We start from the raw sequence: 15,749 nt of genomic DNA, 5'->3' as shown, positions 1-15,749 counted from the left end.
TAATAAAAAATTTATCAAGGGCATCTACTATTGCTAACTCAGTTATACAATAATTTTTTTCATAAGATCGTAAAGTTCTTGAATGATAAGATACAGGATGTAATATACCAGAACAGTCAGGTTGTTTTAGAACAGCTCCAATGGCTACCTGAGATGCATCACAAAAAACATGAAGAGGTAAATTAGGGTTATATAGTTGTAACACTGGTTTAGTTATCAATTTATTTTTTAATATTTCAAAAGCTTTTTGACAATCTTCTGTCCATTGCCATGGTCTATCTTTTTTAAGAAGATTATTTAAGGGTTCCCTTATTTTAGCATAAGAATCAATAAACTTATTATAAACATTTACAGAACCAAGAAAACCTTGAAGTTGTTTAACATTTTTGGAGGTTGTAATTTTTTAATACTTTCAATATTATGATTATCAGGAGAAATACACCCGTCTTTGACTTCATACCCCAGAAATTAATTTTATCTTGAGCAAACACACATTTTGAAAATTTTAATATAATGTTGTCTTTTTCACACATTTGAAAATCCGTTTTAAATGATAACAGTGTTCCTCTAATGAGTTAGAGAAAACTACTATGTCATCAAAATAGTGACATGCAAAATTTGAAAATGTATGTTTATTTAAAATTCTACGAATAGTTCTATTAAATATTGCAGGTGCATTTTTAAAGCCAAAAGGTAGGACTTGAAATTCATATAAACCTTCAAATGCCAATTTATGTTTATCTTGTTCATGCAAGGGTATGTGCCAATATCCAGATGCAAGATCCAAAGTTGAAAAAACCTTAGCAAGCAAACCTTAACAATCTGTAATTTTTCTAATAAGGTATCTATTCTAGGGAGAGGCTCTGCCTCAGATTTGCAAAGGGTATTAATTTTATGATAATCAATACAAAGTCTACTTTTTCTATTTTCATCTCTTTTATTTGCTAATGTTACAGGGGAGGAATAATTACTAGTAGATTCTTTTATTAAACCTGCATCTAACAAATTTTTAATTTGCTTATTTATTTCAATTTCATTGGTAGCAGAGGTTCTATAAGCCCTTTGTGAAACTGGTAAATCAGATGTTAAATTTATTCTAGGGGGTTCCATTCTTATTTTACCAACATCATATTTATTTTTTGCAAACACATAAGAATACTCTGACACTAGAGATAACACAGGTTCAGATAGTTTATTTACAGTCAGAGGTGGGAAAATTTCCTCTGAGGTATTCACTACCTTGACCTTATTATCACTAGTGTTATTATTTTCAACAATATGTAAAGACATATAATTATTATTGGTATGCAAGTTGGTAATAATTTTTCCATTTTGAAATATTTTATTTTTGTTACAATCTATAATTAATTTATATAAACTACAGTCTGGAAGTCTTAAGATGATATATGGTAAAGGATTGTCCTTAATATATAATATGATTTTCTGATTTATTTGACCAATTTTTAAATATATGTCACAAATTTGTATTAATTGGAATGTTCCATGTGCTTGTTTGACTCTAATAAGGTTTACATTTTTTCTTGTCAAGTTAAGTTTTTTTACAATATCTGCAGATATAATTGAAAGAGTGGATCCTGTGTCAATAACAATATTAACATTACTATGAGGGTTATAAACATTGTCCAAGTTAGCTAGACTTGGTAAAGTTGAGATGTGTCCGGACACTAATAATTATCATTGTGGGCCAGGGGCCTCATTAGAAGAATTTTGTCTTGTTCCAGGATTTTGAGAACAGCCAAGAGGAACTTCTGTGCATGGGAAAGTCAAATTGGTTGTTATTGGGACATTTGTTATATATTGGGGTTGTTGAAAAGGACATACTTGGGTCCAATGATAACATTTGGAATACCTTTTTGCGTACAAATTCTACATGGAGAAGATGGTAATCTTTGTTGAAAATGCAAATTATGACTATAGTTATTGTAATTATTAACACGTGGCCTTATTGAATTATGATAATTTGTCTAAAATTATTGGGAGCTTGAGGAGTAAAAGAATTTTGAAATTTATAATTAAAATTATGCCTAGGTGCTGGTTGCCTTATTCTGATTCTAGTTTCATTGCACCTGCCTAGGTTTGCTTCTGAAGATTCTTCCATTTTTAATAGTTTAATTGTTATTGTAAGCCATTCTGTAGGGGTATTAGGAGCTTTTATGCTAACCAATTGTTTTAGTTGAGTTGGCAGTCCATCAGTAATACCTTCTAAAATCGGTTGTAGATTAAGGCCTAACTGTCTGCCATAATTTAATATTTGATGGAAATAATCAACTAATTTAGCATTTTTTGAATCAAATTTCAATTGTGAAAAGTCGGAGAAATTAATATATCTTGAATTGAATTGTATTTATATTGTATTGAATTTATATTTGGTTGAATAAACTGTTCAGTTAATATACAACATAAATCATCAAAATTATCAATATTTAAAAAACTATTTATATAATTTGTTAAAGCTGACCCTTTTAGAAAGTTAGCAATATTTTTAATTTTCCACAAATCAGTTTTGTTATTTTCTTGACAAATTTTGTTGAAATATCCCAACCATAAATCTATCTTCATCCCATTTTCTTGATCAAAAGAGATTATGGAGGGTTCTTGGGCTATTTGATCATTTTTTTCTTTATCAATTTTATTTTCTGAACCTTGAGAATTAGGCACATTTGTTTTATCTTGGTCAGTCATTTTTACAGATCTTAACAACATTAAAGTATATTTCAAATAAAAAACATCATAAATTTGTGCATAAAATTTAAAAAATAGACTTGATAAAAGAATAAAAATTAAATATTTTAAATAATACTATAAAAATATAACTTGCAATAATTCTAAAATTCAAAAATGAAAATCAAAAGAATTGAAAAATTCACTAAAATTCACCTTTGATTCGGGAAACACTAAACACTTTTTTGATGAATTATCACTTTTTTAATTAATCACAAAAATGCAATTTTGAGCACTGGAACAGGCACTCAAGATTACGGTATGTGACTATTATTTTGGTGATGATAATATAACAAGGAAATGATGTCGAGATCGGGATTATTCAGCATTGGTAAGGAGCCAGAAAATTTTTTATGATGACAAGGAGCCCCAACTCATTGAAGATATAAGGAGCACGCACATGACGATATGAAGCACAAACACAAGGGTATCTATTGGAACAACAAAGCAGGGACGTCGGATGAGGTCACAGGTTACGGAATGCAGGGGATTGAACAGGAACTAGACCGGATCCTGGACTATGGTGTGTGTGAAACGATGTGGCCGGAGGCAGCCGAAGGAGACAGCGGTGAAAGAGCTTCGCCACGGAAACATCACAGCTGGGCGAACCTGGACCGAAACAGTCATCTTTGGAGCGAGCTGCGGAACGCAATGCAACGACGGTGTCTCAACCGTGGATTTAATTTTAATTCATTTCATAATTTTTCACAGGAAACTATCCTTGTCGACTCTTTAATATGTAAGCATTTTGTTTGAAGCAGAAGGCAGGTTTGAAGACAGTGAAGAAACTTTCAATTTCGTGCCTTCGTTTTATTTCATTTTGAAGAAGCAGGCATATGTACAAGCGATGAGTACACAGACAGGAATTGAGAGAAAAGCTCTTGGACATTTTATCCCTGGTCTTATATAACCAGAGAAATTGATAGGGAAAATATTTCCTCATAGTGCTAATATATAATGAGATTTCAATAGGGATTTTCGGTACACGCGTCGGCGAGGTAAGGGAAAACACATGGAGGTTAAAAAAAGAATGTGCCTCGTCAGCGATATTTTGCCTCTTCACGCGAAGTGTGGGAAAGTTAGGCTTTTAGCCGATTCAGCAATTTTACAAAGCTACTCTTGAATTACGTAGAGAAAGTGGAATTGGATCACGAAATAAGAGAATATTTTAGAATGAAGTTACTATGGGCTAAATTAAGATAAAATCTTGGAAATTAATTAAATTCAAATTAGAATTAAAATATCATATATATATATATATATATATAATATAAAATGATATTTTATATCTTATTTAATCCAAATTAATTTCCTAAATGTTTGCCTAATTCGGCCCATGTCGGGGTCATTCTAAAGTGTTCTCTTATTTCCTGATCCCATTCTTGTTTTTCTATTTAATTAATTCAGCTGAAGCTTTGTAAATATGATGCGCCATCAGTTCCACGTGTCGAGTCAAAATTATCCCTCCGTTGCCCTTATCAATGGTCAACACGTGTATTGAATCGACACGTGGCGGAAATCTCATGTTATATAAGACGAGGGATAATTTATTTCTCTCTCTTCCTCGCTCTTGTCTCTCCCTGTGGCGGACGTGTTTTGTCCGCACCTTCTTGTAAACATAAGCCTTCTTGGGATGGATATTAAAGAAAGTAAAAAAACTCTTCAATGTCTTCGAACCTTCCTTCTGATTTTAAGAAACGCACGCACGCACGCACGCACGCACGCACGCACGCACGCACGCACACACACACACACACACACACACACACACACACACACACACACACACACACACACACACACACACGACATGAATGCACGGAATGGAATATCGTATGTGATGTTGAAATCAATTGTTCAAAACGGTTGTGGAAGACTTCTTTCTGTTAAGATATTGTAATTTCCTTCCTTTCATAATTGAATTTAATAAAATTTTTGAACTATCATTATTTTTTGTATTATAATGGCTATTTTCAAATTGCAAGCATTCATTAAATTCCACATGTAAAAAAAGCTATTCAGTCATTGTTTTGATTTCATTGTCCTTTATTGCAATCGTTGAAGAGATCTTAAATTGTAATAAGCTTTGACGAAGCTTTGAACCGCATTTCACAAAAATACCTATAAGATCTTATTGTAAGATAATGGTATGAATCAACCAAAAGAATCCCCAGAAGATATTGGAATTCAATATTTTAAGGCATACCACTATTCTAGAATTGTTTGAGAATTTTAAAGAAGTTATATCACGTTTTGACATACAGTTACTTTTAAAAATTAGTATGTGTGAACCAAATGTAAAAATTAAAATTTTGAAAAATATGTCAAAGAAGTTCCGTGCGGAAATGACTGTAAAATTTTAGATGTAGGTACATGTGGACTATCATTGAGTATTTCAGTATGAACCTAAATATACTGAAAGGAAAGCAGATTTTATTCCAAGAGCAATGTATAGAATATATAAAGATAGTCCAGCTAGACGTGCTGATTTCCTGGCAGTTACTTGTTCTGAATTTTCGTTAAGTTTTGTTCTTTTTATTGGGTAGAAAATATCAGTGTTTGCAAAAGTACTGTAAAAGTTTTTGGCAGCATAAAGAAGTACATAGATTTCAGTAATAATAATAAAAAAACAAACTTTTCATGGATTTGCAAAAATGTTAATATTATAAAACCTTGTCAGGATAAACTGATTCCGACTAAGATTAGCTTCTGTTATATTGCCAATATTCTTCAGCTATTTCTTTAAAAAAAATTCAGATAAAAAAAAAATTCAGATTCTTTGATTATGTTTAGTTTCTTTTTGTTTAACTTTTAAAATCCTTTCTTTGCACATTGTTTTGTGTATTAGGATAACGTATTTTTACTTTTTCTTCTGATACAAAACTGTATTACTTTTACTTTTACTTTTTTTTATTTTTACTTTTTCTTCTGATACATTTATTTATGTCAAAGGTTACTGATACAAAATCCAACAAGCCCATTGGGATGACAAGAGTGCATTTGTGTCGACTTTTAAGAGAAAAGGAACTGCAGTTGGAAGAACCCTTTCAGTTACTTGGTGCTGGACCAAATTCTAAAATCTTGATGACACTTCAGCTTAGAGTTAGTATTTAAAAATTTCCTTATTTGCAGTTATAACTTTAGATTGTTAATATTTTTTTCTTTTTATATTTTCATGAAAGTTTCTTATATGTTGAGAATAACAAATTAATTTATATATTTTTTCTGAAACAAATATTTCTTCCTTTCTTTCAACCACAAATATGCTGCCAGAATTTTTTTAATGTATGCATAGCACAAGATGGGATCGTTTCTTTTTGAAAATAATATCATCTTCATTAGTGTATATCATGCTCGCCTTTTTATAAATGACAATTTTTAAATCTTATTTTTTATAATATCTTATATGCAGCTGCGATTTGTGTTTAATTTTAAGTCATAATCGAACAGCATGTTAAAGCTTTTTAATGTTTATAGAAACCTTAAAGACTTCTTTTCAAAATGAAATTTTTTGCAGATATTAGTTCCAACTTCTGGAAAAACAAGTTTTTTGAAGAAAGAAGAATATTCCAAAAAAGATAAAAGTCCCGATGAGAAAGACAATAAATCTTCAATCGATTTGCCGGATTTACCTGATGTTACTCCTAGTGCTCGCCCCTTAAGTCCTTCTACTCCAACAATTCAAGATATGATTCATACAACCCTTGTTCCTGCTGTTGACAATGTAGAACTACCTGTTGAAAAATCTCAGACTACTCTATTGTCGTCACCTCCTGACAATTCTGATTCGACATCTCAAAGATCATCGCCAATTAAAACACCTTCACCTGTAAAAAAGAAATCTTCACCTCCAAGGTATAAAATTTACTGTCAAATCCATCTGTATGATAATAATGATTTTTCTATAATGAAACAGATGTTTAGAAGGATGATTATTTATTGCTTAGCAAACTACATTTATGGATTTTGTTTTGAAAATATTTGTTGCACTTTATCACAAGCAAATACTACCTTAAAATATGAGCTGCTGGTAAATGAAAGAATTCCACCTTTTGTGTGATGTGAGAAGATTATGATTCATTATTGATATATTTAGGTGTTTAAAATAAATAAATGTTTGTCTTCCAGTTCCATTTCAGTCTTTTTTTTGAAGTTATATCTTCATGTGTGATAGGTGTAGTCATTATGTTTAATATTTGAGACTCCTCTCTTGTCTGATTTAAAAAAAAAAAAATTATATATCTTTTTTATTACATATTCTGTTTCTCATTGTTTTTTTACTCATATATTTAAAAGTATTGCAAAAACATGTATTCAATGAAATCTTTCCTTCATTTTTAGATCAAAGTAATTGAGTTTAACAAAAATGAAAATTATGGAAGCTTTGAGAAAAAATTGTAAGACAATAAGTATGCTTGTGTGCCTACATTTATCTTCAAAAGTTCATTAACTCTTTGTTGGTTGTAGTGAATTTGAAGTTCTTGCTTGTGCCTCTACCCTTAACCTTACCCATGATCTAACTGAAATATATGTGGTTTTCATTGCTTACAAACTGTGTGTAATTAATTTTAATGTGTGAAACAAAAATTTTACAAGCATGTGATACATTTAGGTGCAAAAGCTGAGTTACATTTAAGTTTTTCAAAGGACTGGAAACTTGAATGAAGTCTGTGAGTCACAATTTAAAACTTATAAACCAATGAGTGTAGTTTCCCCAAGACTTTTTCGTATACTCTCTAATGTAGGTGTTTTTCTCCCTTGCCCTCTGTATAAAATTGTAGGCTTTGGATAAGAACATGAATGCCTTGCATGGCAGTGGTGAACAATAGTTATAAAATATTGATTTTTGGCGTGAATTCAGCATTTTCGCTGAATCTATTGTGTGAATCTTGGCGATTTTATTGCCTATTAATCCCCAGCATGCTGTTAATAGTACTCGGAAATAAAATTTGCGTTTTAATGGCGTTTATTTCGACTAACTGAAACCAAAATATGAGACAGAACTGCAATTGTAATAACAAAATTGCATATCAATTTTCACATATTTATTTAACCCATTGCATTTTCTAGTAATTACATTTTTATAAATGCGAAAGAACAGACCGATAGAAAGCCAATCCCTTGATGGATTTGGTTCCAAATTTGATAGGTATCTACAATTTAGATGTCAAATCTGTGTGCCATCCATCTAACTCTCTTTGTTGTGTTGTTATTGCGTTGACTTATATTCGAACAGTCGGACAAACAGACTTCCTCTAAATGTATTTCGCTCAAATTTGGTAGAAATGAACAAATTCGGTGTAAAAATTATATACCAAATTTCATCCTTCTAGCTCAAATCGATTATGTCACAGATAGATAGATAGACAGACATAATTCCAAAATTGTTTTTCGCACTCAGGGAGATCTAAAACTTAGAGATTCGTCTAAATGTTTTCGAATTTTTTTGATAATTGCAATATTTTTTTCTATAATTAGTACATGAGAAAATAAAAATTATAGAAGTCGAAGAACCAAGTTGTTACATCATACAAGTAATATGTGTTTTGTTGGATAACCATTTGTTCCATATGAGACATATTTTAAGCATTTTCATAAATTTTCTTCTTTGAAAAATAATTCACAAATTACTTTTTGTTTAATGAATGATACATAGAAGCACTAAAATATACTAAACTGGACTTTCTTAATATATTTATGGGGAGATATCATTGATTTAGTGTCTTAAATAGATTTGCAGTAAACTTCCAAGACTCAAACGTGGTGCACCAATCGACTACATTTTGTCAAAACTGTTTGTTCCTGAAAAGTTATTGCATTTAAATAGAAAAAATGCATTCTAAAAATTATCTTTCGGAAGTTGAAATAGAAAAGACTGTATCTCATTCTACAATGAACTAAAATTCTTATCATTATCCTGCCAATGTTTTTGTTAATTCTCTATCAAATCAAAATCTTTGATTTTATTAAAATTTTAATGGATTGCTGGGTTGCTAAATTCAGTTTTTTTTGGGGGGGGATATACTACATATTCTGTATGCCAACTTCCGTCTGTGTGCATTCCGAGAAGTTCATTTCCTTAGGTTTAACATAGTGATCTATGTTAAACCTAACTGACATGTTACTCTATGTATGGAATGCAATTGTTTATTTTATTTGATGGCTGTAGTGAGAGTCTAACGAATCTGTTGAAATTCATCAAAGGTCAAGCATAGAAGCCAAAGAGTGGTGCAAGAAAGATCTATTAGTCCCCACCCCCTGTTAGATTTGATGTATTGTATAAATAAGTATTGTTGAAGTATGTTATAAAATAAGTTTAACATTTTTTTATTGATTCTTAATATTTTCTTTGTGTAATTTTGCTTTTGCACTTAAATGTTACTTGCAAGAAAATAATTAAAGGATTGAAATGAATATTATATTAATGAAACATCATCTTTTCAGGAATAATTTCATCCATCACTTACACAGTAATATGTCACTTTACAACGTGCAGTAAAAAGTATTTTTATATATTTAATATTGTGAATTTTACGTGGAAGCTTTCATGTTCAATAAATAATTTTATTTGATGAAAATGGATAGGAAAAATTATGATTGGAAACAGCGCATATCATTGTAAAAGTTTTTATTTAGAATTATTTTTTTATTGATTTAGTAATGCTCGTTTTGATTAGTCTATTGTGTGTTATAGTGTCATTTGTTTTTTATCTTTATTGATTGACTATATGGAATATTATTGAATTGTACATCTAACTAATTATTTTTATGTAGTATTAGTGGGGACAGCATAAAAAGTAACCGAAGCATCAGAAGTAACTCTGGTATTACTAAGATACAGCTAACTATAAGATACAGCATTCCTAGAAACAAACTTGTTGTTGTTGTTCACAAAGCTAAGTAAGTTTTATATTTTCTTAATGTTCATTTTAATTTTTTTGCAAATATCGTATGTATTGTTTGTATCTCGATTTTTATTTTGTTTTGTAAATTATAAAAAAAAATTTAGATCCATGAATAAATTATGAAAAATTTCAAATTGCATCTTATTTTGTTTTAATAAGACTTTAAAACTCTAATTAAAACCAGTTATTTTGTTTACAGTGATAAAAGATTGATTCTTTAATATTTTCGTTTTACACAAAATTTATTGATTTTGACTATAAAAAAAAGAAAAAAAAAAATAAGTAACTTAATATATATTTCAATTTAAAGATAGGTTTTTGAATGTAGAGGCCTTTTGAGAACATTTTGTTTATTTGTGAATGATGACAGATTTTTATACTGGCATTAATGATGTAGATATTTTGTTCATCTTAAAAACTATTTGTCTAGTTTGTACGACATGATTATTAGGCTTTTATTGAAAGATTGAAGAAAAAAAAATGAAATGAAACAGTTTTATATATTCTTATTTATATCTTTTCGTATTTTAGAAACTTGCCTCATAAAGAGGGAGAAGATAAACCTGATCCATATGTTAAAATTTATATGACACCTGATCGTAATAAAGAAACAAAACAGAAAACTCAAGTTATTAAGAACACGTGCAATCCTATTTTTGATGAATCGTAAGTATTTTTATACGTTTTATTATTTTTTTATGGGAAGGCTGCTGTTGTATCTGTTTTATTTATTGCATTTTCTCTGAAATGAACATGGTTCATGAAGGTGTAGTGCGTCAGTGTTGGATTTTGATGGCAATAAATAGAATACAAAGTTTAGATTTAGGATGTGGCTATCGTACATGATAGTTACCTCTTCCAGATCTCTAAAATTATTGCAGTAATAGGGGCTGAAGATGTAATTTGTTATTTTCAATTCTAACTGATAGATTTCAGATGAAGTGTGAAGTGTGTTCGATTGAAATTCATCGCCAGCCATATGAAGTGTGCAACAAGCAAGTTTTTGTTGTAATAATTAAAATTTCCGAAGGTTGTTCGATACCAATGAAAATTATATGCAGCTGGGTAGAGAGCACATTGTTGCTAGCTGTTTATAGAACTTGATAACATTTCGGGCAATATTCGATTTTGTTACCATATATATATATATATATAAACCAATGCCCTAATACACACTTGGAATAGACCGGTTGTAATGCTATATGACAGATTTTTAGTATACAGAATTTAGTATTTATTCGACAGAAATACAAAATTTGAATCTTTAATATGACAAGTATTTATTCTAGCAGTGACTATGTTGAAAATTAGCTTAACAATTGCTGTATTTGTTCCTATAAATGTTTCATGCATGTTTTCTTTCTGCACAACCTTTTATGGATTGATAATAAAAAGTTTGAAATTTCAGCATATTATTAAAAGAAATATATAATTATTCTGTGTATTTAATATTTTTCATTATTATATTATAGACTTGAATTTGATGTTAACATGTCAGAAGTTGCAAATTATTCCTTGGAGGTTACAGTTATTTCAAAAAGTGGATCCATGTTCCCAAGAGGAAAAATTCTTGGCAAAACTGTTATTGATTTGTCCCAGCAAGATCTTAGCAAGGCAGCTACTGAATGGCATGTTTTTTCTTATCATTTTTAAATTTATGTTTTTGTATACATTATTTTAAAGTATATTGTTAATTAGTATATGTTTATGTTCTCGCTTAATAAGTAGGAAAAATTTTTACATTAAAAATATGTTATATTAGCTTTTTAAATGAACATGTATTCAAGTATTTCTTGAATGTGTTCAGAATATTAGTAATCGAATAATTGAAAGTTTAAATGGTATAATATTTTTTTCCTTTGCCAAAATCGTCTTGCGCCTAAATAAATAATTCTGACTTTTATTTAATATACTATTGTAAAATGAACTCTGGTAAGTGGAGGATCTGCTTTTAATGATCTGTAATAAAGATTTTAAGCAATATTAGTTGTAACATTTTTGTGCATCACCTTTTCTATAGGATAGATTATCAGAAATTAAAAATTTTTGGCTTTCATTGGTTCTGCATTTGACAGCTAAATTAATGAGTATATTTTATTATATATATATAAAAAAAAATATTTGCCTAGATCTTTTTTTATTTCCGTTAAAAAAATTGTTGAAATTTCTGTAATATAACAAGATTTGGTGACCTGAATTTCTCATATTTTATATGCTAAAATTAGTAAATTAATTCCTAGATGATTTTTCATTAGATATCATTTGGATAGTATTTCAAGGTAATTTGTATTTTTTAGTAAAACATCAACGTAAATTTATTCAGCCAATGAACAATTCGTTCGGTTTTATCATTAATTTTTAAGTCTTTTGTTGTATTGTCATTTATTATAAATGTTTTCTTGTATATATAAAAATACGATTGGAGTTTTTACTTTGCTATTTTTGAATGTTTCAGGTATGATCTTGATGCCTCAGATTAGTTGGCTGGCGATGGACATTTGCTGATATAGACAATGTGAAATTAATCTTTTTTATGAATGACTTAGCACACTATCTTGTTTTTTAGACTAAAGCCATTGTACTAATTTATTTTTTGGACCAATCTCAAAAGCTCACTGTTTCACTTTTTAAAATTTTTTTTCTTCAAAAATTTGTTTCAATGCTTTTGTAACCTTTAAAAAAATGTATCAATGGTTCTGTTATTATAAACACATTTAAAAATGAAGTTCAAGATTTTTAAGTTTTAAGAAATACGTTCTATTTAAAATTTAATGGAATGTATTGTGGTGAAGTGATTGAATATGTAAGCTTTTGAACCTGGTCCTCAGATTGTTAAGTTTGTGTAAATAATGTTTTCCCTAACATCCTTTGCAAGTGTGTTTTATACCAGGGATCTACGCCTGTTTTTAAGTTTTATGAGCTTTCTTATTTTTAATTTTTCCCTTTGAAAAATGCATGCTTAGGTATTTTTAATATTAATGTAGTGCCATATGTAGATAGAAATTTCAGTCCCTCATGAAATTTTTTCTATGAACTATGCATATAATTTGCTGTTTCGGCAAACTTAAAGGAAATAATTTATATTAATTTTTTTTAACTAGAATTACTTCATTAATTTGTGTAATTTTTACAATGTCAAATTATTCATACTCTTTATGAGAAATATATATTTATTAAAGTATATTTTAAATATTATAGTCGGATGCAGCAATGTTTCTTAAGTTTTATTCAATTTTTAAAATTGATTTTTTATTAAAATGATTTATGGTTATTTCAAAATTAATCTAGTATTTTAAAATTTCTCTTTATTCAATTTTTTTTAGAAAAAGCTGATAAATGTGATTGAAATTGAAAAATAACAATTAGAATATATATAGCTTCATTTTTATAAAACCAAAGACAGAAAATTAAGAGGGCATTTTTCTTATATTTTATGTGTCTGCGTAGGATGTAAACATTCTCTTTCAAAGTTTATGTGTAATTTGGATTGGAAAGTTAAGTAACTATTTATGTGTATTTTTTAGATGATAGTTTTCTTTCTGCACGAACCACAATAATTCACATCTAGTCAAGAATAGAATAAGAATGTCTATTTCTGAATGTATTGTGTTTTTTGATGTAAAATTAGAGACAATTAAGGAGATAGAAAAATTACTGTATAGTACAATAAGGTTGACTTTATTCTTCCTTGAGAGCTCATTTAAAAGTTTGATTGCACAATCATTGACATTACTTTTTAAACAGGTTTTTATTATACTTTAATTGAAATTTGACGAACATTTTCTGTATTATTGTATATAGATAGTTTAAATGAAATTACAAACTGAACGCACTATTTTCATTTACAGTGTGTAAATCACATGATAATCTTTGAAAACTGTATTTTATTGGGTACTGTTTGTGAAGTTAACTTCTTACGTTTTTATATATTATGTGTTCTTTTTACCTTAGTTTTTATTCTACTTCAGATACACATGTTTTTATGCCGCAACTATTTTTAAAACAATTTATTTTTTATTTTTGTATTAGATAGCTTGGTGATGTTATAATTTGAAAATAGCATTTAACAGTAAACATGTTGTTCAAGTTATATAATGCTTAAAACTTTGTATGCATCAGTGTGCATTTAAATGCTTATTAATCCAGCAAATTTTCTGCTGTATAAACTGTGATGTTCTCAATCATAAACCTCTTAGACATTTAAAAGCAGAAGTGTCTTGATTGTTAAATAAAAGAATGTATTGACATTATTTAGTGTTTATCATACACTATGTTTAAATTTGTTTCTCGGAGTGTAACTTGAATTTACTGGACTTGAATTTAAAATTAATATTTATAGATGAACGGTGAATGAACGGTGATTTATAAATGAAAGGTTTTTTTATTGAAGTAAATTAATAAGCTATTCGCTGAAAGTACAAAAATCAGTAATAATTATTGTACTTTTTCAATGGTTTCATATTGTTGCGAGAGTACTTGAAGCGTGTAGAATTGGTTTTCAGTTCTAGTAAACAATGGCAGTTGAAAATGAAGCAGCTTTTTTTAAAAAAATAACTTGTAGAAATTTCTGGGAAAAGTAAAATGATTGTGAAATCTTCCCGAAGGAATTTGATTTGCCATCTTAAATATTGGATGTCGTATTCCCATTGTTGACGAATCATGTTGTTACTTTTTAAGAATGATACTACATCTATATATGCTTATTTTTAAACAAAGAAAAGGTCGAATTGTGCAGGCCTATAATTTTTTTCTGCGATGTGCATAGATGTAAAATAAAGAGCTTAATAGAAAATAGATGTCAATATATCATCTTAAATATTGTTTCCACTGTTAACTGTTATAGCTTTCATATATTGAGTTTATAACAGGTAGTTTGAATTTGAAATTGTTAATTAAATGAGTTCAATCTTGTCAACATTATTGAGAGCGTTGATAGTGTGAAAATACTTATATATTTTGTTTGTGATAATCTTAATTAATTTGAAATGTGAGATTAAATTATCTTAAATGTTCTTTCTATGTAAAAGCTTAAAATATGCATAAAGTTACGCTTAAAAATATTTTTTGTTACATAGAAATAATATATATATATATTTATGTGTGTTATGTATATTTTTTCAAGTATTAAGGCTCATTTATTTCAAAGTTATTTGCTTGAGTTTTTATGTTTTTAAGAAGTTTGCTATCTCATTTTTTAAAACTAAGATTTTGCCTCAAAAATATTTCATTCTTTTTTGTCAAAGTATATTGCATTTAATTTCATTTTTTTTTGTTATAAAATTTGTATTGTGTTTGTCAGTGAAAAAGGAAACAATTTTATCTTAAAAAGCGATGAAATTCAGTCAAGTACGTCGGAAAAACTACAACACAATAGTAACAAGCACCCATATCTGTTTATGTTCTGTAATTGCAAGCTTTAATTATTGTTGTACTATTTCTGTATGAAACTGCTTTCAACATTAATGAATTATTTCTTTAGATTCTTGTTTATGAATGACTTTTATTAAAGAATGAAATGCACTTAAAAGTTTTTTTCCCCCCATCACAAAGTTATATGATGGATTGCAACTGGATATACCTTTTGTCTTTTTGGAAATGAAATATATCTGATGTAATCCAGATTTAAAAAATATTTTGTTATTATAATTGAATTTAAAATGTCATTTTGTGTTTGAAAGTCTATTACATACAGATAAAATCTAGTAATCTATTTGGGATTGTATGAAAAAAAATTACCATTATTACCCTTTTTGTACCATTTTAATCAAATTACTTAATTTGAATTAAATTTAACGCTACCTTTGCTTTTGTTTGTGATATTTTGAAAGAGAATAATAAAGCTTATATTATGTGTGAATATTTTTTTTATTTTAATTTCTCTGAAGTATTTTCAAGAACTCTTTATTTAATATTTATTGATGCTTGTTTTATGTATTCAGGATTTCTTACTGAAGTCACAAATTCCATAAAAATAATTTGTCTTAATTGTAACTATTATAAAATTGTATATAATCATAAACGGAATTAAATTTAGGCATCGGAACATTATTAGATTGCAAATTAAATTTTAATTTGTTTATGGAAAATATATTTCACTTTTAT

General features: G+C 28.4%; 1 protein-coding gene across 1 annotated transcript in view; it reads left to right on the top strand.

Moving 5' to 3' along the window:
- LOC129960144 (extended synaptotagmin-2-like) overlaps positions 1-15,465 on the top strand; it is a 54,529-nt gene extending 39,064 nt beyond the window's left edge. Inside the window, exons 16-21 of the mRNA XM_056073322.1 lie at positions 5,695-5,844; positions 6,260-6,597; positions 9,517-9,642; positions 10,179-10,313; positions 11,120-11,275; positions 12,103-15,465. Of these exons, the coding sequence (XP_055929297.1) occupies positions 5,695-5,844; positions 6,260-6,597; positions 9,517-9,642; positions 10,179-10,313; positions 11,120-11,275; positions 12,103-12,127 (930 nt within the window). The 3' untranslated portion in view covers positions 12,128-15,465. The remainder of the gene's footprint in view (positions 1-5,694; positions 5,845-6,259; positions 6,598-9,516; positions 9,643-10,178; positions 10,314-11,119; positions 11,276-12,102) is intronic.
- Positions 15,466-15,749: the final 284 nt, after the last annotated feature.

This window comes from Argiope bruennichi, chromosome X2 (genome assembly GCF_947563725.1).
Source record: "Argiope bruennichi chromosome X2, qqArgBrue1.1, whole genome shotgun sequence".
Taxonomy (NCBI): Eukaryota; Metazoa; Arthropoda; class Arachnida; order Araneae; family Araneidae; genus Argiope; species Argiope bruennichi.
This window is presented reverse-complemented; position numbering and strand designations above follow the sequence as displayed.